Genomic DNA, 25,918 nt, shown 5'->3' on the forward strand with positions numbered 1-25,918 from the left:
GGTGGGAGAGAGAAGTAAGAGAGAGGAGAGAAGCCAGAGAGGTGGCAGTTGATCCAGAGAGAGGCCGGAGCTGGGAGTGCGGGAGATGAGAAAGATGGAAGATTGAATAAACGGTAACTAATCAGCAACCAGCTTGGTCCTCGTTCTTCCTTCGCCTATCCTTGGCCAATGGCCGTCCCGATCCAGCCCATACACAGTGGTTCCAGAGCACCGAATGCGGGCGGTGAGACAGAGCCGCCCAGAGAGCCCGTGAGTGCACGCGCCCCTCGGCGAGCTTTAGTTTTTTACAAAAAGCTTGTGATGCTGGGGGCCTGAGCAATAGTACAGCGGTAGGGCATTTGCCTTGCGCACTGCTGACCAGGTTCTATCCCTGGCATCCCATATGGTGCCCTGCATACGTCCAGGAGTAATTTCTGAGTGCAGAGCCAGGAGTAACCCTTGAGGATCTCTGAATGTTCCTTCTTCCCCCAAAAAAGTGGTTGTGATGCTTCTCTTGTCCCAGATCCCTTGTACTGCTTTGAGGCAGGGCTTAATGATAAACCTTGCTTACAGCTTTGAGCCCCTTGCTTTCTTCTGGAGCACTAGAGCACTGCCCCAGAGGTGGGGAACTCAGCAGCAGTAAGCCAGAGCTGTGGGTGACAATGTGGGTGCTATCAGCTTCTCTTCACTTAACCTGCTGAGTTCAGACAGGAATCATGCCACCCTTGTGGAGGTCACCCTTTGACCTCAAGGACAGCTGCCTAGAAGAGGAAGTGGCACATTCAAAAGTGGGGGAGTGTCAGGGCTCCGGCAGTAATCTTTGATGGAGAGGAACCAAGTGCCATTGTTCTCTCTTTCTCTGTTCCAAAACACTGTGGACCCCAAGTCCTCCGTGGAGACATGGGAGAGTTGTGGCCAGGCTGTACTTGAGCTCCTTGATTTTTTTCTACCTCTTTTCTCTCTTTTTTTCTTTCCCAGGGGTGGTCTTTTCTAAGGAATTATTGTTACAGGAGCTTTTACCTCAGGTTCCTTTCCCTGGGACCCTTAGTAAAACTATCACCGTTGATAGTTTCCTCCGGCAGATAGTGAAGCAAGCTTAATGAACTGACTTTGTAAATTTTCTAAAACATTTTTCTTGTGATTTCTTGTTTCACTTTCCTCTTTTTCACACTTTAATTGGAAAAAGGGCTCTTGTCCTTAACACCCTCAAGGACTTAAAGAATAATGGTAATGCACCAGACACCCTTATGATCTAATTTTACCTCCTTAATCCATTCTATGTAATATCGTGGTTTTTTGTTTTTGTTTTTATAATGAAAGGGGAAACTTTGGTTGAGTTACTAAGATTAATATCCTTAGTAATTCAACCAAAGCTACATAGTAAAGAGCTATGCAAATTTCAGAGTCTATATTCTTAAAGTTTCATAATTTAAATAAGATCCCCCTCTCCACCAAACTCTTAGTTTTCCTAGTACCAACATCCAAGATAAAAGACCTTCTCTACTTATGAGGGGTTTAGATTCTAAGTGGTTGAATTTACCACCATGTTTTCACTTGTCCAAATTCAACAAACTTGTTTTACTTGCTAAACTTAAGTCTCTGTAATGAATTTTCCCCCAAATTAGATGGGGTCGGGGGTAACTTTTTGTACCTTTAAAATAGGCTCACATGTCATCTTACTCAACTTTTATGTCATCTTGCTAAAACAGACATATTTTGTCTACTTGAAGTTGAGGATTGGAAAGACAATACTAGATAATATCTTTCTGCTTTTAAGAATACTTGATTGGTACTTTGAATCCAGGGAACCACGTTTTGCCCGAAACATCTACTTTAGTACGTGGCTTGACATTTGGTTTTGCGTGATTTAAATTAGGTTAGTTGGGGCATGAGAGATGGCTCAAGAAACCGAGCCCAGGCTTTGCATGCAGGGGTCTAGATTGGATTCCTAGCACCATCAAAAGTCCCTGCCTGCACTTTTTTGTTAAGTCAAGTTAATTGTCTATATTATCACCCAAATCTCAGGGCAGGACATTCTCCATAGCACACAGAGGGGAAGAGTGTAGACATGGAGAGGAACACGAAACCTGGAGATTCTTTTATGAGGAGTGGAAGAGATGAAGGCTCCATGTGCTCAAAATGTGACCTGGACACTGTGGACAGTCTCAGTGAAGGAACCCTGAGGAGAAGGGGAAAGGGGAGCAGAGGAGTACCTGCCAGGAGTGCCATGTGGTCCCCAAGTGAAACAAAATAACTACCAAAAAATAGTTTTGTTGGCATCTGTTAAGCAGCTTATTCTTTGATCATACTCCGAAGTTTTCCCATTCCTCCACTTTTCCAGTCTCTTGCTGACAAGAACATAGGCACATTATGTTTAATTTGTTGCATAATTGGCCTTTTGTCTTCAGAACCATCTTTACTACCCAAGAATTAAATTGTGGGCAAGCAAAGCAATTCTTGTTTTCTCATTATTTTCAATTATGACTACCAGTGCTTTTATCTTCACAATGCTACTCATCTTTTTACAGGCTCTGTCAGCACTCCAACTGCTTCAGCACTTATACTGTGTGGTCAATAGTACCAGTGGGACTTCAAATTAAGGTAGCAGGGCGAACATTCTCTTTAATAATAGAAATGATCTCAGGACCTGGGCATAGATATTATAGTGGGTAGTGATTTGCCTTGCACATGGCTGACCTGGGTTCAGTCTCTGGCACCACATATAGTTCCCCAACTTACTAGGAGGGATCTCTGAGCTTAGAACCAAGAGTAAGCCCTTGAGGATCATTGGGTATAGCCTAACTTGTCTTCTTTCTCCCAACCCCTTCATTTATCCCATAAGCCCTAGGCTCTGGTGGGCAAATCTGACTTTTTCTTGCTCTGTTGGATGGCTTTTAAAAGACCTGCAAGGTAATAAACACCTTTTTAGCTACCATATTAAGAAATTTTGGATTTACTATCTGCACAACAGGCTTCCCCACCTTTTTTTCTTTAAAAGGCATCCTTCCTATGCTCAGAGAAGATGCACTGATGGGGATTGCAGCCCCCACTAGTAGTTGAGGAATACTCTAGTATCCATTCTAACATCCATTCCACAATTTGAGGACATTATTAGTTGCCAAAAGCTTCACTGTTCAGATCCTGGGGTATCCTAGAGACAGCGCTTTGGAGAGGTTTCCCAAGCTCTTGGGACCTCAGAGCCCCTTGCAGGCTTGTGGTGGGGAGGGTCCACGGTGGAAGAGAGCGGCTGGTGTGCAGCAGAGCATCCCATCAATGACAAGTCAGCTCTTGGCCCTCCTCTGGGGGGGGGGGGGGTTAACCACGCAAAGCAAGCGCAGGCCCCCTCCAGATTGGCAAAGGCACGAAATCAAAGCCGACAGGGCTTCCACTGAACCCGCTCTCGGGGTCCGAGCTGGCCGGGAAAGCCGGGTGGGTGGGCCAGTTTCCCCACCCCGGTGAACTCCGGGCAGGAATTCCCCACACGCGTCTGCTGCACGCCCACCCGCGGCCCGTCGCGCCCACCCACGCGGTGACGTCATCGCGCCGCCCCCGGAGTGGGAACCGGAAGCCGGGCTCGGCGCGGGCCGGCGGCGGCCCGGAACCGCGGGAGCCCCAGCACGCGCGCACCTGGCGGCGGGCATGCGCGGCCCCGCGGACTGGCGCAGGCGCGCTGCGGGCCGGCCCAGATCCGGTTCTCCGGGTTGGAGCAGGTGGCGCATCCCGGCTGCGGGGGAGCAAAGGGAGAAGAAGGAGCTGGGTAGGGAACCGGCGCGTGGGCAGGGCCGGTTGGCTTCTGCGCTGCAGAGAGGCCGGCTGCGCTGCTCCGAGCTGGGCGCGCCTTTTGGAGCGAGCATTGGATTTGTCGGGAAATGAAATGCAAAAGTGCCCAAGTGCGATGCGCTTATCCTGATAGAAATAAGCTCAGGAAACGCGCCTGGAGCCGGGGACCACTTCTCCGGGAATGATTGACAAAAAGTCTCTCTCTGTTTGCCAGGCATCATGCAGAGGCGTTGTGATTTCACTCTACTGTCACCACCACCAACCCCAGAGGCGCCCAGTTTGCATGGTCCCCCCCACGCCCCCCAGGCAACTAAGCACAGTCGGGCATGGCTGCAGATCACAAGCGGGAACATGATGGGGCTGCTCTTTCTACCAGCTTCTCCTGATTCTAAAGTTCAGGGCTGCCCATCAGACACTTGAAGTCATCCATACATGTATTAGTCATATATATTAGTCATAAACCAGACAGGAAGTATTGTAAATAAATGGTGAATGGCGAGGTTTGGACGTTAACAGATAAACTGGACTTTAGGAGGAAGTCAGGGAGGGATCAAGGAAAGAAGATCCAGCGCGAAGTAAGAGTTTAAATAGGACTTGGCTATAGGAGAAAGGGAAGCTTCAGGGAGACAAGGATAAGGGAAAGTCAGAGCTTGGAGAGGTGGGACCTGGATGGAAGCTGAGAAGAAAGGGAAGCTCTTGCTTCCGCCGGAACCCTGTGTTTATATTTGCCTTGGAAATGGGAGTATTGTAAATCTAGAGATAGGCTTCCTCTTTTCGGGGTTGTCAGCTGTACAGTAATACTGCACCTCTGTTCAACAAGAAAATGCATTATTTATTTATTCTTGTTTTTGGGTCACACCTGGCGATGCACAGGGGTTACTCCTGGCTCTGCACTCAGGAATTACTCCTGGTGGTGCTCAGGGGACCATATGGGATGCTGGGAATTGAACCCAGGTTGGTGGCTTGCAAGGCAAACGCCCTACCTGCTGTGCTATTGCTCCAGCCTCCAGAAAATACATTCTTATCACTCATGTAAGTGTCAGAAACTTAACAACTCTGTCAAAGTTGAAATGGGATGGAAGATTTTTAAAAAATTTTTCTGGATTTTGGCCTGCCTGAGAGATGGCCTTTCAGTGGCTGCAGGTTCGTTGTTTTTCCCAATCACCTCTTTTTGTTCAAGTAGTGAGAGAAATAAATACAATTATAACCCTCATCTAAGTACCCTCTCAATGTCAGTATTATCCTTATCTTAAAAAAAGAGAAATAATCTTATTTAAGAAAGCTTGGCCCTGGGGATTTATTAATTTGTTGGTGGTTTTACACTGCCATTAGAGCTCAAACACAACTTGCCCTATCCAATTTGGCAACTTACTAACTACCATCTCTAATTGTTTAATGGCTGGACATTTAAGCTCCTGAGCTAGATGTAAGGTTTCATAGGCAAGAATTGCTTGTCTTATACCTCTGTATGACTTAAATGACCTTTTCAAGAGTCTCTTTATTTTCGGGTGAATCCTCATTACTCAGCACACTCTGTGACATATACAGGCCCTCAGTAAATATTGAATGAAATGTTGCCTGCAGGGTAAGAATCAAGCGTGTTATTTACTGTATATTTTCCTGGTCTTTTAGCTGGCACATATGCGATTTTACTGCTATGCTTCTCAGCAGAGAAAAAAATAATCTTCTTGTGGCTCTATAAAAACAGTGACTTAAAGACCATGTCCCCAAGCAGTCTGCTGAGAACTAATTGTGGGGTTAGGGAGAGCACACAGTAGGTGCGAGGACCAGGCACCACAAGGCAATAGTCCCTCAAGCCTCAGGGCTGAGTTAACCCTGAGTACCCAATTCCAGACCTACAGAGACAGTGGACCCATGCTTCTCTCCTGCTCTCCCTCCAGCACCATGGGTGATGGTATATCTATCTATCTATCTATCTATCTATCTATCTATCTATCTATCTATCTATCTATCTATCTATATAGAGAGAGAGATACACCTCAAAGAAATTCTTGAGTCTGCCATGAAATGCTTATCTGCCTTCACACACATTCATGGTTATGCTGACCAGGGATCTACAAAGTATTTTTGGGAGATTGTGTAATCGGAGTATCTTCTTGCCTTGAGAAAATCAATAAACAAACCTATCCCCTGAAAAAATAAAAAACATATCATAAAAACTAAAACTCAATACCAAATAGGGTGTTTATATTTAAGAATTCTGCCTCTGCAAATTTTAAGTAACTTGGTGCCCTGGGAGTGTGTGTGTGTGTGTAATCATGCTAAGCCTGAAACACGGTTCTTCTGCCAACCTATTTGAATTGATAGCAGAGACTACGTGTAGGAGGGGGTTGAGAAGTCGCGAGTCTTTAGGCAATCTTTGTACACGAAGAGTCAGAAGTTAAAACAATTCTTTCTCAGTATTTTGAATAAACTTGGTCTTGTCTCTATTAGCTGTAGAATCTTGGGGAGAAATGTACTTTAACACTGCTGGGGCCGTAGTTTCTCCACTTGCAAACGTGGGAACGTTAACCCCACCCAGTAAGTTTGGGGCTCCAATGAGTAACACTGAAAAGCGCTTAGAACAATGCCTGGCGCAGACGCAAGTACCAAAGGCTTTGTTTGACAAGTAAATAAAACGCTAGGCTAGGCTACCCTCCACATCCACGGTGCCTGCCGTTTGCCAGCCCCTCCTCCGCTGAAATCCTGGAGACCTGGCCGTTTCCGATTACACGGTTTTCCTGACCCAGGCAACTATTTTTTGCTGCCGTCCCCACTCTGAGAACTCGCCCGACGCAAAACGATCCGGGAGGTCCCTCCTCTTCCCCGCTCCACGCTCGCCCCTTGCTCTCCTCGACTGTCGCCTTGGGGGCAGTGCACGAGGACCCGAGGCAGAGCTGGCGGAGAGGTTCCCCCCCACCCCCAACTCAGCATTTAGGGAAGCTCAGTCAGAACCTTAGAGAACAAGCCGGCAAACGCGCTGGGCCCGGGAAGCCCCACCCAGGGGGCGGGCCGCGCAGGCGCCGTGGCGCGGGCCCGCGCGTGCGCGCTGGAGGCGCCGAAGGAGGCGGGGGCTTGGTATGCGAGCCAGTGTGTGAGGGGTGGAGGCGTCGGGCCGAGCGTGGTACTACGACGGGCGCGGGCCGGAGGGGGCGGGGGGATGCGCCGCGGCGGCGGCGGCGGCGGCGGCGGCGGCGGCGCGGGCGCTGGGGCTGCTGTTTGCAGGCGCCAGAGCAGCGGATTCCCGACTCGCTGCCGCAGTAGCGCCGTGTCGCGCGCGGCCTGAAGACTAGCCGCACCTTTCTGCTCCTCACCTAATTAAAAAAAAAGCAAACCCAGTCGGAACCAATGAACGTAGCTGGAAGCCGAGCTCCGGAGGCCGCCGGTGCCGAGGGGATGAGTCCGAGCCCGTGGCGGCGGCAGCGCCGGCGGGGGCGGCCCGAGGAGTGGCGGGTGCCCGCGGCCCCCGGCCCGCTGCCCCGCCGGGCTCCGGCTCCGCGCGCTCCCCCTGCCGTGCTCGGCCCCGGCCCGGCCCCGGGCGCGCTGCGGCTGCTGCTGCTGCTCGGGCTGCTCGGGCTGCTGCTGGCCGGCGCGGCGGACGGATGCGAGCTGGTGCCCCGGCACCTCCGCGGGCGGCGGGCGGCGGGCTCGGCCGCCTCGTCCGCGGGCGATAGCCCCGCGCTCCTGACAGGTGAGGCGAGGGCCGGGGGGCGGCGGCGGCGGCGGCGGCGCGGGGCCCGGGCGGTCCCTTCCCACCCGCGACACCTTCCTTCCCCCGCGCCCCACACCCCTGCCACCGCGCCCGGGACGGAACCGCGCCGCCCCGCGAGCGGGCCCCCGGGGGCTGCGAGCCGCGCACTGCGGTGCTTTCCGCTCGCGCTGCGGAGGAGCCAGCTGGGGCTCTGCGGGGTGCAGGGCTCGCTTCTCTCTCTTTTTCTTTCAAAAAAAAAAAAAAAAGAAAAAGAAAAAGCAAAAGCTGCCGGGGGAAGTCAGCCGCGCCGCGGCACCGAGTCCGCCCCGGTGCTGTTGCTGAGAGGCGGCGGGCGACGAGTGGCGGCGTGCAGAGCCGCCCGAGCCCCGGGTCCCCGGGGAGGCTGCGAAAGCGGATTCTTTGAGAGCCCGCGCGCCTCGTGGCGTCCGAGAGCCCGTCAGCGTGCGGAGCCTCGCGCGGCGGCGGGCGGCCGTGGGGAAGGGTGGGAGGTGGTGGCGGGGGGCGGCAGCCTCGGGGACCCGAAAGCGACCTGAAATGGACCCTGCGCGGGGCATTCGCGGGCCCGGAGTCCCGCAGCTCTCTCCGCCTGACAGCACCGAGCACTTTTTTTTTTTTTTTTAATTTGAGAAGAGAACATTGTTGCAATTGTTGAAAAGTTTGCAAACACCTTTGGTCAGGCCAGGCAGGATAGAGTAGCCCTTGGAAGCCTAAACCGGAGCCAGGCACCTCTGATTGAGAGGCTGGGGTTGCCATACCCTCATTTCTTTGGGAAAAGGAGTGGAGCTAAAGGCATGCTTTTATTTTGCTGTTTTTTTTTTTTTTCGGAGTACGAGCCATCTGGAGGTTTCCTCCTTTAATTGCACCTCGACGGAGGGAAAAAGTAAAGCGGAACAAGATGACCCATCGTTAATTTAAACTAAGTCCAACGGGCGTTTGGGAGTTGCTAGCTGTTGCTTTTCAGTGGCGCTCGGGCGCTGTATTCTGCAAAGCAGCCATTTCTCCGAGTTCTGTGACAGGATGTTTACACAGCCCTTTGGAAGTTGTGGAGTGCAGAACATAATGATCAGAATATTTAACTTGCATTGCCCAGAAACTTATCAAACCCTTTTAAATGGAATTTGAAACTTCAAACCGGCCGATCACTGGGCAATTCAGATGAATTGATTACAGAACCAAACATTAGGAGCGTTGTGTGTGCGAGGACAAGGTTGGGTAGTGTTATGGTTGGGTAGTTTTAATTCTGCAAATTAAAATGTGAAGAATAGCAAGTAGGCAGACAAAACTATAGGTTATTAAATATGCCACTTGCAGGAAGACAGGGAGAAGACATATTTGGGCTGGAAAGCTTGATTATTAAGTAATTGCCTAATTTGTCAATGTTGTTATTAGAAGGGCAGATGATTTAGAAGATAATATTTGAAAAAAGTATTATAAAATATTATAATAAAAATTACTAGACGGGCAGATGATTTAGAAGATAATATTTAAAAGCTTAACATTGCGTACTCTTTAGATCATATCAGGGAAGTTACTTCATGTGGAATCTTATTTTGATAAGCTTTATACTTTTGGGTTGCTTAAAAGTTTTTGATTTACAGGCAAGAGAGAGATTACAGTGAGTAGAGCGCTTGCCTTACACCAGGCCAACCTGGGTTCGATTCCCGGGGTCCCATATGGTCCCTTGAGCACCAGCAGGAAGGTCCTGAGTACAGAGCCAGGAGTAACCCCTGGGGATTTCTGGGCGTGGCCCAGAAAATTAAAAAGAAGAAAAGTTACTGAGTTGCTTATAGCATTTTTGAAAAAGAGTAGGTGGTCCTTACTGGATAAAGAGATATAGCATACCAATGCAATGTTTTAAAGTAAGTTTACTAAAATAGTACTAAGCCAGGGATTTATTTTTTAATGTTCTCCTTTGATTTCTAACTAGTTGAACGTTTCCATCCAAAATTTAAAAGAATTAAGCAACGCAGTATACAAATTAAACTCAAATCATGTCAGTGAGTTTATATAATGAAGTGAGAGTGCTGGTATCTCCAGTAGGTAAACAGAAGTCATGATAAAGTTAGAGCACATTGAAAACTTCTCTGAACTCTGTGGTCCCTGTAGGGTGTCTTCCTATTATGATTGTGTAAATTGTGCTTTCTCTTATAGTTTTCATTCGTAGATTTTGTGCTAAGTACAGAATCTACTTATTGCTGCTTACACACTTCAGGAAGTAGAACTTTAAGTTGAATTAAAAAATGGCTGTGTTAACACCCAATTGGAGAGAGAGAACAAAAGGAAATACCCTGCAACAGAGGCAGGGTGGGGTGGGGGGAGCTGGAATTGGGGGTGGGAGGGATGCTGGGTTTATTGGTGGTGGAGAATGGGCACTGGTGAAGGGATGGGTTCTCGAACATTGTGTGAGGGAAACAGGAGCACGAAAATGTATAAATTTCTAACTGTACCCTCACGGTGATTCACTAATTAAAAAATAAATAAATTAAAAAAAAGAAGAAGAAAAAAATAAAAATGGCTGTGTTGTCATAGCCATTGTAAGTGGATAGAAGTGGATTAGAGACCTCCACTAATAAACCATGGCTTCTTGTGAATTTTGAAATGGAAAAATTGTTGAGTTCTGAGAGGATTGTTTGCTCTGACTTAATATTAAAGTTATCTTACAAGTTAATATTCTTATCTGCACCGTCACATACAACCAAAAAACATCTTTCCCCTACAGATTTTTAATATGTACCCTTAGATAATTTCTGATAATTTTTGTCTTTCTATTGAAACCTGAAAACCTTTTTTTTCATTGAAATTTGCCTCTTAAGAGTCATACTTTAGGGTTTTACTGTCCTTTAAAAATAAATTGCTTACAACATCTAAAGAAAAAACTGCTTTTGAATTATCTATTGTGTGGTTAGTTTTGGGTGAGTTATCTTATGCAGTAAGAGGCTATGATTATTCATCAAAATAAACAGACCTGTATACATACATACATACATAATGGATTATTGTTTATATTTCCTTTTTAAAAGTTATTTTCAAGATTCAGTGTACAATTGCTTTGATAAAATGGAACCAAAATATAAATTGCGAGGTTGTAAGGACTTAAGTTGTGTATATATGTGTATATTATATGTGTGTATATACATATACACATATATACACATACATATAAACACACATACACAAATAGGAGGAGCTCTTGGAGGATTGAAAATTTCAACCTTACTTGATTGAAATTTGAAGCAACTTAGAATGGTGACTGAGGACTTTGTGACTGTAATCTCAAGCAGTACTTTAATTTAAAACATTAATTTTGCTTTTTCTTTTTTGCCTGAAGGATTGAACTACCAGTGAGTTGATCCCAGTGGGCAGTGATTAATCTTACTTTGATATGGTCCCCAGGAAATAGTTTATGTGTATAGCCACATGAACATAAATACACAGACACACACAAGATGTGAATTTTTAATATTTGCAAGTATGCAGAATATATATAATTTTTCTGGCATCAATGGGACATAGGGCTTTTGGTTTGTGCTCAAGAAATGCTCCTGGTGACACTTGCCCAGCGTGGATGCTGTGCTCGCTTTCCCCGGTGATGTGATGTCCCTTAGGCTTTGTGATGCTGGGGGCCACCACAGACACATCATGGCAGTGCTGGGTCATCCAGACCTGCTTGCACCTGGCAGGTTCCAAGTATGGAGCTTCAAGTGTTTGAGGCATGTGCCTCAGTTCTTTGAACTAATGTCCAAACCCCTAGAATTTTGTCTGCTCAGAATTCTTAAAAGCATCTTAATTTTGGAAGTACTTGCTTCTATATTCTGTTTTGAAAAAAATGAATTAATGCAGCATTCTCCAGTGCTTATAAATATGATATACATGTATATCCGCACACATATACATTTGTTGTTGTTAAAGTCGCCACCTGCAGTGGTGCTCTGAGGCTGCGGCAGCCACTGTGGGCACTGCTAGGGATTGAACTCAGGGCCTTCCGTGTGGTAGGCATGTGCTCTCCCTCCTGATCAGTCTTGTAAGCTCTATTACATCCCTTACTTGAAATTCCATTTTAATAATTTGATATGTAATTAGAAATATAAAATGCACATTTAAAAATATCGTTTGGGAGGATTAAAAATTAAAATTGTGAAATACCATTTTCATTTTTTAAAAAAATGGGTACTGGGCCATAACTGGCTATGCTCAGGGCTTGCTCCTGGCTCTGAGCTCAGGAATCACTCCTGATAGACTTGGAATATAATATGTGGTGCCAGGGATTGAATATGTACCTGCCATGTACAAAACTTGAGTATTGTATGTATGTTGTTTAAGGAATGTTTAGAAATAAGTTTACACCCTCTAGTGTTTATAATATAGCAAAATTTAACCCAGTATAGTTTACCTAGTATTAAAAAACCTTTATTCCTCTTGTGAAATTACTCTTTTTTGAATTTTGCTCATGCTAGTCTGAAGCTGCCATTTTCTGTCTCCCTATGCCATTACTCTTCATTTTCTTCATCAATCTTTGGCTGTAGCTGTGGTGGGATGTGTGAGTGCGTGTGTGCACGCGCGAGTGCGCACAGGTGAGTGAGTCTATAATCCACTTGTTTTGTTCTTAAAAAGGAATGCTTACAGAAAGTCCAAAAAATAAAAAGTACTTTAGGGAGCTGGAGTGATAGCACAGCGGGTAGGGCGTTTGCCTTGCACACGGCCGACCCTGGTTCGATTCCCAGTATCCCATATGGTCCCCTGAGCACCGCCAAGGGTAATTCCTGAGTTCAGAGCCAAGAGTAACCCCTGTGCATCGCCGGGTGTGACCCAAAAATAATTAAAAAAAAGTATTTGAAATTTGAACTCTCGATATTTGGAGAATTATTTAGCAAAAATTTTGTACAAACATTTGGCAATAGATAAGAATACCATGTGTTATTGTATTTTATTCAAAGGTGCCTAGGTCAGATAATTATTATTTTTTGGTGCATGATTGACTTTACATGACGATTGATTTCTATGTTTACTATATGATAAACTTTTTAGTGTTCTCTATTTTTGCAGATTGAGTTAATAAAGTACCTCAGATTTCAACTTTACCAACCTTACCCAGCAGTCAAAAGAGAATGGTTAGTGCAGGTAGGATTAGGACATGGAAAAAGTTAATTAAAGGAGGATTGAGTGAGTAGCAGTGTCTCAGAATACTGAGTGTTTGTTTTAAGATTAACTTTTGAATTTGATTTCTGTTTGATTTTCAAGTTTGATCCTAAACTGTGATGCCCACTAGCAAAGCTAAATGAATTTTTTCTTTTCCATATCCTTCTGCATCTCCATGTTAGTAGGCAACTAGATACTCAATCCATAACATTTCCATTTCCTAATCTTACCTTTAGCAGTGCTTTCCTTTGACTGGTTTCATTGTTGCCGACTTTAAGGGTCCTTGTCTTCTAAGTCTGTGTCATCAGACTTGTGTTCCTCTAGTCTGGTTGAACATTTCCTCCTCGGAGAACTTCAGTACTTGGAAAGTTCTATGTTGGGGGTAGGGAATGATTGGGGGTAGGGAACCCTGGCCAGTGATTGATGACTATTTTGGCTTTGTTTCATTTGGCTCTTGAGGCTGTACTGCACAACCATCATATCATGGCTGTGTCCTACCATTGATTTTCTTTCTACTAGATTTAGCCAGCCTTATCAAGTAAAGTGGAACAGTATTGGGAGTAAGACCAGGAGTAGTTTCAGAATGGTGGATATTGAGTGCTCTTTTAAAACAGAGGCAGCTCTCCTGACCAGGATCGGGGATGCAGAGAATATGTCAGGAATACATTGCTTGGGCTAATACACAGTTGGGGAACCGAAGGACTAAAATCAGTCCCAGTATTTTTTTTTTTTGAAATGAATGTCTGTGTGCTTATGGGTCTTAGTTTCTGCATAAAGTACTCTCTTCCCGCACCAAGTCCTTTTCATTTTCTTTCTCTGATCTTTTTAGACAAGTCATTATAAGGAGCTGAAACACTTTAAAATCTATCCTTACTAAATTTAATGCTGGTTTTTCCATTTAAAAAATACGTGAACCCAGGCCGGAGAGATAGCTGGATGGGAAGAGTATATGCTTTGCAGTCAGGGTCCAGGCTTGATTCCCAGCACTGTGCGATCACCTGAGCACTGCTCAGAGCAGTCCGGAGCACGGAGCTGGGAGTTTCATGTACACCAACCTTCAGCACATGAAGTGAGTCTCTTATGTGGTTAAAAATGCTTACAGGGATCATTAATTCCTTGAGGTATGAATGTGGTTTGTAGTTATTTCTCCAGTGGTTCTCAACAAAAAGTTTTGTAGACCAGAGCTTGAGATATTTATCTGCTCTTCAACAAACTGTATTTTACATTTCATGTAATTGTGCAAATACTTCCTTATTTTAAAATCTATCCGAGGTTGAGTAATAGATAATTTTTGTTTTTGGGTCACACCCAGCAGTGCTGAGGACTTAGTCCTGGCTCTGCACTCAGAGATTGTTCCTGGTGTGGCACAGGGGACTATATAGAACGCCAGGGATTGAACCCAGTTCAGCTGTGTGCAAGGCAAGTGCCCTAGCTGCTGTACTGTTGCTCTAGCCCTGTAATAGATAATTTAACCAGCATTTCTTCATTTTTATTTTTCAGCAGTAAAGTACCGTACTTTCCGTTAATAAGATGTTGATATTTTTTCTGTTTTCTGACTGTGATTTCCAGCTCTTCATTACTTGTCATCCACAAACTATGTTAGTGCTTGTTATTTCTTTCTGTTTCTGGATCCCAAAATAAAAATAAAACCTACTTCAAATCTCTGTTCAATTGTTGTTCTTTGAGTTTGCTTTATGAAATCTTCCCTAGATGTGCATCCAGGTTTGGTTCTTTATCTGTCAGGGTGGATACTTCAGTGAACTGAAAGTGGTCTGGGCCAAAATGATCTAGGCAGACTGCAGTGAATCTGTTTGTGTGTTCACATGCCCATGTTTTAAACATTAAGCAACTATTTTGTGCTGGGCATGATGTGAGGATCTGGGGAGATACTGAAAGTGATCAGTTTTAACTCATTGCAAGCATAATATAAACTTAGAAACTGCCTGAAAATGGGTAAAATGATTAAAAAAAAAGTGTAACCTTTTTTGAGGAATTGTCATGGTAGCATTGTTACAGTTGTTAAAAATATCTATTAGAATATTTATTAGAAACTTCTTGTTACGCATTTACTATGCTGAAAATAAGCTCACTTTCTTCCTTTGGAACAAGGGTGATGTAAGTGTAGTTCTCTTTTCTTTACTCTTTTGTATTTTATATGTTATTAAATGAAAATAAGCAAACAAAAAGTCTTAGTGATTCTTATGAGCAAATCACCAAGTTAGCTGTTTGGAATTTCAGGCTCAGGAAGATATTGACCCTGCCTTGTGCTCTAGGAGATGTGTCACTAGAAGGGTGACGATATATTGTGATCAGGGTATAAGAACAGAGGGTATGTGCTATATAATTTAAAAGCATTATAAAGATGGCATTTCCAGTTTTGAAGTGGAGAAGTAGGATATTAGTGAACAGTTCCATGTCCCTCTTTATAGACACTACCCTCCCCCAAATTATAGATGTTTACTGAGATTATTTAGAAGTTCTTTAAGTAGGAAAAAAGCATAAAATAGACCTATGGTCTGAGAAGAGAAAGCTGAGTGGGAAATAATATTTTGGGATTTGAGGATTTTAAATGGAAATTATGACTCGCTTTATTCTCAGGAAGGCAGATCTTTCAGTGTCCAGCTTGTGATGTTCGAACATTCATATTTACACTTGCCATTCAAATTTATGCCAAATATTTGTATATTTTATCCCTATATTAGAAATATAATTTTTGGGATAAAATATACAAAGGTTATTATTATCACATAATATATGCTACATATAATGAAAGTTAGAATTTTATTTTTTATTTATTTCTTTTTTGCTTTATTTTGGGTCACACTCAGCGATACTCCTGGCTCTGCACTCAGGAGTTATTCCTGGTGGTGCTTGGGGGACAATATGGGATGCCAGGGATTGGACCCAGGTCGGCTGCTTGCAAGGCAAATGCCCTACCCGCTATACTATTGCTCCGGCCCCAAAAGTTAGAATTTTCTTAAATCATCTCTTCAAATACTTATACTTAAATAATTTTAAATTAAAAAGATCGAGTGCCAAGGAACTTTATGTTAAGGACAGGATGTGATTGGAATTGAATTAGAAAATGTAGATGGAGAAATAGAATAAACATTCCCATGATGTTAAATTCTAGATATTAATTGTTTAAAGACCCAATGCTGGTAAATTACTAGTTTATTTATTACAATTTACTATTAAAAAGTTTCCTATCTAAAGAATACTGTTTAAAAATTAAACAATGATTTTCAGAAATGGTATCTTCAATGATTGATAATTCCTACTTGTGCTTTTTTCATGATTGTCCTTAAGTGTAGGGTATGATTTTTAAGAAGAATAACATCTTATATCTTGAACTTTTATCTGGGTCATGTCGTTGTGCAGTGTGATTAAGAGGACAGCTAAGAAGCTTGAATGCAGCAGGATTTCCTGGGCTTGAATCCCAGCCTCACAGTAGTTTTGTAATTTCAGCGAGGTGATTTAATTTGTTAGTGTTTAAATTTCCTTATCTCTGAAATGAACTTGCAGAGTAAATGAGATAATCTATGTAAAGGGCTTCGAACAAAGTCTGAAACATGTAAGTGCTCTCTGATTGTTGACCAACTGTCTTATTTCAATCTGTAGGTTTGATGTTGGATTTGGTGTTGGATATCTGTATAGCTACCGTTCTACTTCTATTTCCGTGAACTTGTTTTGACGTTTAATCTTTGATTAATCTACCAGTCTAATATCTATTAATGCTTGCTGTTTAATGTATAGATTTGATGTTCTACTCCGATTTCTATGAACTTGACTACTTAGATACTTCCTCTAAGGGGAATCAGAATGCTGCACTTCACATAATACTCTCTAGATTCATTAGTTCAGCAAGTGATTATAGGATGAATATTCCTTTTAATATATGTACTACATAAGACAATTTATTCATCTGTTGATAAATGCTTGGGTTACTTTTACCTCCTGGCAGCTGTGAATAGTGTTTCTATAAACACAGGTGTGCAAAAAGATCTACTGGATCTCTACTTTCTGTTCTTTAGGATATAAATTTAGTTGTGGAATTGTTGGGTCATATGGGCTACTCATTGGTTAGGGGACCTTGTGGCGCTGGGGATTGAATCTGGGGTCCTGTGCTCCAGCCCTTTGGGCTATCTCCTTGGCCTGGCAATTATATTTTTAACAACCTGAGTAGCCTTTATGTGGTAATTTTACCGTTTTACAGTCCCACCAGCAGAACACAAGATTTCCAGTTGTTCTGTGACTTACATACACTTTAAAGCTGTTTCAGATGGATTTTTTTTGGGCAGTGAATTCTTCGAAGCAGTACTGAACACAGAGAGGTTGCCTGGGATGGTGGTTTTAGGAGTCCATTTGAAAGATACTTTGGAATTAGAATTGATTTGGCTTGCTGATGGATTAGGAAAGAGGAGTGAAGGAACAGGAGGAATCTCAGACGATCTCTGATTGACAACCTTATGGGTCCTGATAATCTCTAAGATGCAAAAACACATCCAAAGTCTCCCCTGCCTTCCCCCATCCCTTTAAAACACGTCCTCACTATATTCCTACTGATATCTCAGTTCAGCCCTGCATTATTAGACAAAGAAATTTAGGATTTTCTTATTTCACATAATTGTTCTTCATTCGCCTAGGGCTGCATGTTCCTGCCCTATACTTGAATGAAATGGAGGTTCTCTTAGGCAGGGAAAAAAAAACTATCTTTGCAAGTTTTGAGGGAAATATTTTGACTTTTTTTAACCTTATTTTAAAAATTGGAGTATAATTATCTCACTGGATTATTGTGAAGGTTAAATAAAGTAGCGTATCATAAGTTCTAAGAAGAAATAGGTGCCCAGTAAATGACATTTTTTTTGCATGATTTTTCTTCATCTCCAAACCATTTATGTCTTTGTTTTTCTTTTAATGATACTGCTGTTTATCTGAGCAACAAAGCACAATTCTTGGAGTCATATGTGGTCTTTTCTTACTTCTTTAAATTCTGATTGCTACCACATTAATTCTGAAGTAAAACATTGGTGCAGGCAGAAGCAGTCATTTTGTAACTCTCCTACAGCACTGTTTTATATATACTACTTTCATTAATCAAGTTGCTAGTATTTCCCATGAATGCCAAGTTAAATTTGTGAAGTTGATCATGGTTATAAACTCTTAGCATTTATATGACTCGGCTAAGCGTATTATTCAAACACACCTTACTCTTTCTTTTATTCTTCACTTGCATGTTTTGTTTAGTAGAGTGTCCTCTCCGTCTTTCAAGGCTTTATCCAAGTGCTAGTTCAATCAGTAGTAAGTATTGAACGTATTCTGTGTTCAGTGCACTGTTATATGGAAGTGTAAAGGTGGGCAAAAAAAATTAACATGATCACTGTCCATATCTTCCTCAAATTATCTTCAGTGAGATCTCACTTTTGCCACTTTTGACTTTTTAAAAAACTTGTACAAACGTATACTTTCTGTTGCAATTTGAACTGGTGTTACCCGTCTACTTATGCTGCATCGCAGTGGCTCTTACCATGCTTTTTTTTTTGGGGGGGGGGGATATTTTACATTTTTTATTGCAATCTCATAGACTAGGTTTTATTATATTGAAAAAAATTTGCACAATTAAAAGTTTTTCTGACTTTAAAACATACTTCCTTCTCCAAAATATTAATTTCTTCTTCTCCCTCTTCCTCATCTTCCTTCTTTCTTCTTTTCTTCTATTCTTCTCTTTCTCCTTCTTCATTGTCTTCTTTTTTGTCTTCTTCGTTGTAACCTTCTTAAAGTACCTATTATGTTCTTTCTCATAAAAGTTGTATCTGATAAAGACTTTTACTGAAATATAATCAGTCATCGTAATTTGTTGTGGTTGCTCATACCTTATCACATCTCTGTAATGACTAATGATGTACAAATAACACTTTGACCTAGTATGTCCAACACTTTGATATATATGGGTAGCTTGTCTGAATTATCATGATTTACTCATCAATATCTATACTTATCTGGGATGTCTTTGTATTGAAACATTTTATGTGTCAAATTTTTTTTTTTTGGGAAGAATTACTCTTTATTTGTATCCACCAACTTACAGTAGAAAAATGTTATAGGATCAAATTTTTGTTTTTTTTTTTCCTGTTTTTGTGTTTTGGCTCACACCCAGTGGTGCTCAGGGGTTGCTCCTGGCTCTGCACTCAGAAATCACTCCTGGTGTGCTCAAGAGACTATATGGTGTGCCGTGGATGGAACCCAGATTGACTGTGCAAGGCAAATGCCTTGCTAGCCGTACTATCTCTTCGTCCTCAAGTTTTAGTTTTGTACTTCTATAAACTGGGCAGTTACAAATAATATGTTGCCCATATGCCTATATATATACACACACATATATATATACCTATATATACATATATATATATAAACTCAACTTTAATTGTTAACTTCACATCTTTTGATCACTTAGGGTAGTTAAAATGTACTTATTAAAAAGAATTTTATCTGATTTGTAATCTCCCAGACTAAGAAATATATTTATGGCTCCTGAAGGGTGATCTAGCAAAAATTATCTGCCTTGAGGCCAGAGAGATAGAACAGTAAGGGCCTGGCCTTGCCTGTGGCTGACCTGAGTTCAGTAACTAATAGACCATGTGGTCCCCCAGGCACACCAGGAGTGGTTCCTGAGCATAGATAGAGCCAGGAGTAAGTGCTGAACACATCCAGGTATGACCCAAAAACCAAGGGGGAAAAAAACTGTGAGGCTGATTATTGGTCCTGGACTGCCCATGTGTGCCGAGCACAGCCCTAGCTGCTCTGCTCTTCGGGACCCCTGGTGCCACAACAGGACAGTCATGTGTGAGCACTGCAACTGCAAGTGAGCACAGCAGGTGAGTGTGTCTGAGCACTCCTCCCAGGAGTCTCCTGGTGCCCGTGAATGCTGCCACCAGCATGTGATGATGTGCTAGCGCTGTGATGAGTGTGGCCCCAACGAGCCCTGTGGGGATGTGAGCAGCAGGGCCAGACGCCTGACCCCTGGCCAGTACCACAACTCAGCGTGTGTTGGTGCCCCGTCTCTGCAGCAAAGGGATGGGGCGGCTGGAATGCTGCTTAACAACGAAGGTAAAGGAGCCAGGTGTTAGGGATGAATCCAGCAGGGAGATTACATTGTACCATGCACTGAAGAGTATACTGTTTGGATGAACATCATGTTCTTCCCCCTCCCCCCCTCCTTTTTTGGCTAGAGAATAGAAAATGAAACAAATGGAATCTCTGCTGTCATGATTTCACTTCTTACTGTTGTGCTTATTTGTTGTGCAGTTGTAGTTTTGATATATGCAGAATATCAAATTGGCAGCCTTCTCACTTCCCAATCACCTCCGATTGCATTATTCCCTGGTCACCAGAGGCTGTTGTAATTGAAGTTGTGTGGTACTTTGGTTTTATTTATTAGTCCTTTTTTACTCATTTAGAATATCAGTTACACAAGTCATGAGAAATCTCTTTTGAGTCTTAGCAAAGCACATATACATATGTACTTTAAAATATAATGTAATGCAAGGTAATAGATCTAAAACCAGAACCCAAATCTAGTAACTCCTTTGTGCTCTATTTTTCCTTTTGTCACACATTTCAAATGTTTTTTTAAGGATCTATTTTAAGATGCTTCGAAATTTGTAGCTGTATCAGTCTCTGAATTTTGTTAAAAATAAAAATCTGTGATAAATTGTTTAAAGTTGCTTATGAAATTATCAGCCAGCTTTTTATAGTATTCTGAAAATTTAGATTTTACACTTTGAGGTCTTCAAATTTTTTCTGATAGGTGGCCTTGTAGTCAGTATTGTATCATAAATCTTGAATATTTAACTGTTAATAGCTCGAGTTGCCTTTTCCCTTCATATTGTATATTTGCAACGGAGTAAAAATTGTTATGTAATCTTGGGTTTTGAATTTATAATGAAGCAACATGAGAATGGTCTCTGCTCAGGAATTAAAAGAGACTAAGATAAATAAGTTGTTTAAAAATTTTTTGGGGGTCTTTAGTCAGTTTTTTAAGATCTCTAGATAAACAGTAGCTGTTTTTAGTAAAATATAGATTCCAAAGCAAGATTCAGTATGCTCGTAGATTATTCTTTTCTACTCATGATGATCCTGAAAAATTGTACCCTGGTAGATTTTGAAATTGAACTAAGATGGGATCTTATGGGAAAAATAGACTTTGAAGTAAGGGTTAACAGTCTCCTGCAATTCTTTTAATGCTTATATTGTTTGAAAGAAAATGCTCTACTAAAGAGTTATTTGCGTATTACAGCTGTCGGGAACATTTCCTTATATCTTTCTTTTATTATCAGAAGGGCTGGGCTTAGAATTTCTTCAGCGTGTGAGTTGCTTCAAATCTGTTTTTAGATTTTTAGCAGGTCATATGTACAGTGATGACTGTTTTAGTATGTTATTCAGTTCATCAGTGAGGTAGCTTTGCTCATTTCATTAGTTGGAATTGTTTTGTAATACTCTTAGGTACCACAGTGGTCCAGGGTGTGCTGATTTACTGGGATAAAATGAGGCAAAGATTTAGGTAAGTTTCCGTTACAAGTCTTTGAATATCCCCAACTACAACTATTATCGCTCAGATGCTTTAGTGTCCGGAGTGGAGTGACGTTTGATGTTTGGCATTTGAATCTTCAATTTATGATTATCTGGTAGGACTTGTGAACAGGAGGATCGGGAGGATCGGGAGAGGGGCTTTCTCATTCTCTATGTTTTGCATCACAGAGAGGACTTAGGCCCAGGGAGTGTGGGACTTTGTTCAGGTGTGAGACCGTGGGCCAAGAGCACTTCCTGTCACTCTGCTGCTGCCAGTGGACCTATATTTTGGCCTCTCCTCTGAGCTTTGCCTACCTGCCAGCCAGTCTTGGAACTGATTTGCATCAGCTTTTGATTTTCCACCACCTTTTTTTCCTTTTTTCTGTTTCTGTCATCCCTGTAGTCTAAATTCCTGTTCCTATCCTGTGTTGTTTTTTCTGTTTTTTGGGGGGTGACACCCAGTGTTACACCCCGTGATATGCAGCGGTTACTCCTGGCTCAGCATTCAGGAATTATTTCTGGCAGTGCTTGGGGGACCCTATGGGATACTGGGGACCGAACCTGGGTCAGCTGCACACAAGGCAAACGTCTTACCTGCTGTACTATTGCTCTGGCCCTGACCTGTGCTTTTTCAGATTGCATTACTAATTTTTAAATCAGTAAGCTTTTCAGTTTTGTGATTCAGAAATTACCAACTATTTTAGTTAATTTAGTTGACTATAGTACTTAACTCTTTAGATGCTATCTAAAGAGTTAAGTACTATATTTGTACTAAAAATCTCTGCTGAGGATTCTGTCTCCTTAGTTGATCTTATAATATGATGGTTCAGAGTTTTTTTTTTTTAATCTTCATTGCGTACCTGTGGTGAAGAGTATGGTTTTCTAGTGATTGAGTCATGTGACTGGGGTTTAAGTTCCTGTCCCACCACTAAATAATCTGTGTATTCAGCCACCTTCATTAACTACCTTTTCTATTCTCGGTGCCGAGGTAGAATTATGGTAACTTCCAGCGGCTCTAATTTATTGAGTCCAATCATTGTGATGTGTTTCAAAAGGTTCACATTTAATTTTCTTAACAGATTGATGAGACTAGTAATTATCATTCTTAGTAATTAATTGAGGAATTATTGAGTATTTTAGGAAACTGAAAGCCTGAAGTATCATATCTGTTACCTTATTGATAGTAAGAGAAGTAAAATTTCCACAGACATTAGTGATATTTATCTGTATTTCATAATGTACTTAACTAATTCTCTGTTACTACAAACACACTGTAAGTTTTGAGAATATTGGTTCAGTCAGACTCCCAGGAGCTATACCTGGTTGTTCTGGGACCTTGTCGCCAACCTACTGACCATCTTTGTGAGTGAATGCTTTGGATCTAACTACTCACATGTCTCTTGAATTTCTTTGACTTTTTCTCGGTGTCTGTCGCTATATTTCTTAGTGCACGCCACCTTTGACACTCACTGAGCTTTCTGTGGTAGCTTTCTGTTCGTTTTGGTTTTGGGGTCACACCCAGCAGTACTAGGAGTTACTCCAGACATCCTCAGGGATCTTCAGGATCGACTTCGACCTTCTCGTGCAAAGCACAGGCTTCAGCTTTTGAGTGTTAGCCATAGCTCAGCTCTCTCTCCAACTTTTTATTAAGTGTTCTTGTTCTCCTCTCAGCTGTTCTCTCAGAAGCCCATAAAAAACACACATAAAATCATTTTGTTCCTCTTTCAGTGACTTCCCATCATTAATACAATAAATTATAAAAAAATCTTAGGTGGCCTACCTCTCCAGATTGTCTTCCTCTCTTCTCCCACACTGATGTCCTCCTGATGCTAGAATGCGCCAAATTCTTTTTCTGTTTCTGAGAGCTGTAACTTGATAATTCAGATATCTTGGTTATTCTCTGTTTCTTCTCAGCTTTTCTTCCGTGACTGACTTGAGTTTTTGACTTTGTGTCTTTCCTAGATGTCTTTTAGTGATCACCTAGAAGTGTAATCCCTCTTGCCTTTCCCCAGTAAATAAAGCATTTGGTGAATTCCCTTTTTGATATTTGTATTTTGAATTTACTAACTTTTAATCTGTACCTATGGAAATGTGAGCTGCAAAAGGCTTGCACCCATGTCTTTCTTGCCAGTAGCAGGATATATCATAGGTAATCCACAGAATTTTTGGATAATGAATTCATGCAGTTTGGTATTTTTCTTTTTTATTGGGGGGGGGCAGTTGGCACACCCGTCAGTGCTCAGGGCTTATTCCCACTGATCATTCTTGGTGGTGCACATTCATATGTGGTGTCGAGGATTGAACTGGGTTCTCTGTGTCTAAAGTATGCTCTTACCCCTGTGCTATCTGCCTCCTGTTTTTCATTTTTAAAGATTTATTTTTGGTTCAGGGTCTACACCCAGTGATGCTCAGGGGTTACTCCTGGCTCTGCACTCAGGAATTACTTCTGGGGATTTATGGAATGTGATTGAACCCAGGTCAACACCTTATCTGCTGTATTATCTCTTCAGTCCCAAAATGAAGATTTTTTTTTAAAGACTGTATTTTGTATAATTGCAATTCATGTAGTTGTAATTTTCATCTTGCTTTTAAAACTCTGTTTTCCTGGTGAAGGGACAAGTGTTGGAACATTGTTTGATCAAAACCCAGTCAAGAACAACTTTGTAACTGTATATCTCATGGTGTTTTTTTTTTTTTTTAAACAAACAAACAAAACCCTGGCTGGAGCAATAGCACAGCGGGTAGGGTGTTTGCCTTGCACTCGGCCAACCTGGGTTCGATTCCCAGCATCCTATATTGTCCCCTGAACACCGCCAGGGGTAATTCCTGAGTGCAGAGCCAGGAGTAACCTCTGTGCATCACTGGGTGTGACTCAAAAAGCAAAAAAAAAAAAAAAACCCCACAAAAAAACCCCAACAACTATTTTCTAATTTCTACATTAAATTGTTAAATGAGATGGAAGGTACAATTTCTTTGCCTATCCTTGCTGTTGGATAGATTAATTGAAAAGTTTTACTTTCAGAATGCTTCCTGAGCACTCTGAGCACTTGGGGGTCAGGGGGCTCCTCCAGTGATACTTGGCTAACTGAGCCTTCAGTGCTGCAGTCTTTAATGTGTTGCTGCTTGAACCCACTGGTGCTGGGGACCACTAACTCTACACAGTGCCCGGGGCCCATGTGGTGCCAGGGATTGAACCAGCTTGGAACAATGCCAGGCAAGTTGTTCCGTCATTGCCCCCCACCCCTACCCCCCACCTCCTCCACCTGCCTTAAACCCTTTCCTTTGTCCCTATTTTCCTATTCTCAGTTTTTCTGTGAAAACTGTTGTTATAAGACATTTCTGTGTGCTGTGAGGGTGGAAGAGGAGCACATGACCCCTCTGCCTTTCCGAGTTCTTCTTGGGCAGGTTGAATAATCAAATTAACATCAGGTCTGTCAGAGGGAAAAAGGTGTTTGTATGTAGGGGGATCCACATGACTATGAGTAGACTGGAAAAGGAAATGTCCAGTGGACTCGAAATACTAGACAAGTAATTGGACTTGGAACGTAGGACTTCAAGAAGCAAGGAACCTCAAATGATAAAGAGCAGTACTCTCTAATCAGGTAGCTACCATTCAGATCAGTTACTGAGATGGGAAGGTTGTTTTGGTAAAGGCCCCAGTTCTGGCTAAAAGACTGGGCATTTACGGAAGTGTTAGCAGAAATTCCTTGTGAGTGTGCGAGGCCCCGGCTGAGTTCGCCCTGAAGTTGCCCTTCTGGTGCATGATGCAAGTTTTCAGTGCAGACGCCTTTTCTGTAGTTCATATTTTGGGATGTATTCCCTGAAGCATACGATTAAAAACTTTAAGAAGATCTACATTACTGGCCATAACATATATAATGTCCAAACTGTTTTTTGGAAGGAATGTGCTCTTCAGTGCATGTTGATGTTTTTATTAAAAAATAATCCTTGCTCCTTAGAGTGCTCAATCATGCTTCATTTCTTTACTTACTAAGAGTTTGATTGTTTTCTCTTTTGTGTATTGTTAAACATACATTGGCCCCTAGGATTGAGTCGTGGAGTGATCTGGGCATCAGATCTCTTAAACTAATGAAAGGCTGATGAGAGATTCCTTCCTGACATTCCATTGTGATTTTTGTAAAATGTGGTATCATTGAAACAGCTGTGCTTTCCTTGAGATGAACTATAATTCCATCTTCTTCAATTTTGTTTGTCTTCGACTGTTGGTAGTTTCTTTTTGCCTCCGTTGGATTCTGTATCATCTAGAAACCCAATTTCTTGAATTCATTCCTTTCTTGCTTTCTTGGTTTCTTTCTCCCCTTCCCTGGGATTTGGGCTGCACCTGGCCATGTTCAAGGGCTATTTCTGACTGTGCTGAGGAGTGATCCTTGCTGATATTTGGGGGGGACTGTATATGGTGCAAGGCAGGTACCTTACCCTCTGTACTGTCTCTCCTGGCTTTGAGTCAGTCTATATTTCACTCCTTCTTTCCTCTGCCTCCCTCTTTCTCTCTTTCTATAACCCAGCTGTACTCAGGGCTTACTGCTGGCTCTGCACTAAGGGATCACTCCTGTTGGAGCTCAGGGGACCATATGGAGTACTCGGGATCAAATCTCCCATTGGCCATGCACAGGCAAGCACCCAACCTTTTATACTATTTCTCTAGCCTGCTTGTATTTCTTAATTAGGGTTTTGGAGGAGTAACTAATTTACCATGAATGTTACCAATGTTGTTTGGCTTCT

General features: G+C 42.5%; 1 protein-coding gene across 3 annotated transcripts in view; it reads left to right on the forward strand.

Moving 5' to 3' along the window:
- Positions 1–6,862: 6,862 nt before the first annotated feature.
- Positions 6,863–25,918, forward strand: part of STIM2 (stromal interaction molecule 2) — a 130,494-nt gene continuing 111,438 nt past the window's right edge. The window contains exon 1 of one of the 3 annotated variants that reach the window (XM_055138609.1): positions 6,863–7,450. In XM_055138609.1, the coding sequence (XP_054994584.1) occupies positions 7,108–7,450 (343 nt within the window). In that variant the 5' untranslated portion in view covers positions 6,863–7,107. The remainder of the gene's footprint in view (positions 7,451–25,918) is intronic. The other 2 variants (XM_055138607.1, XM_055138608.1) reach the window with 2 other exon arrangements.

The sequence above is a fragment of the Sorex araneus genome, chromosome 5 (genome assembly GCF_027595985.1).
Source record: "Sorex araneus isolate mSorAra2 chromosome 5, mSorAra2.pri, whole genome shotgun sequence".
Classification (NCBI taxonomy): Eukaryota; Metazoa; Chordata; class Mammalia; order Eulipotyphla; family Soricidae; genus Sorex; species Sorex araneus.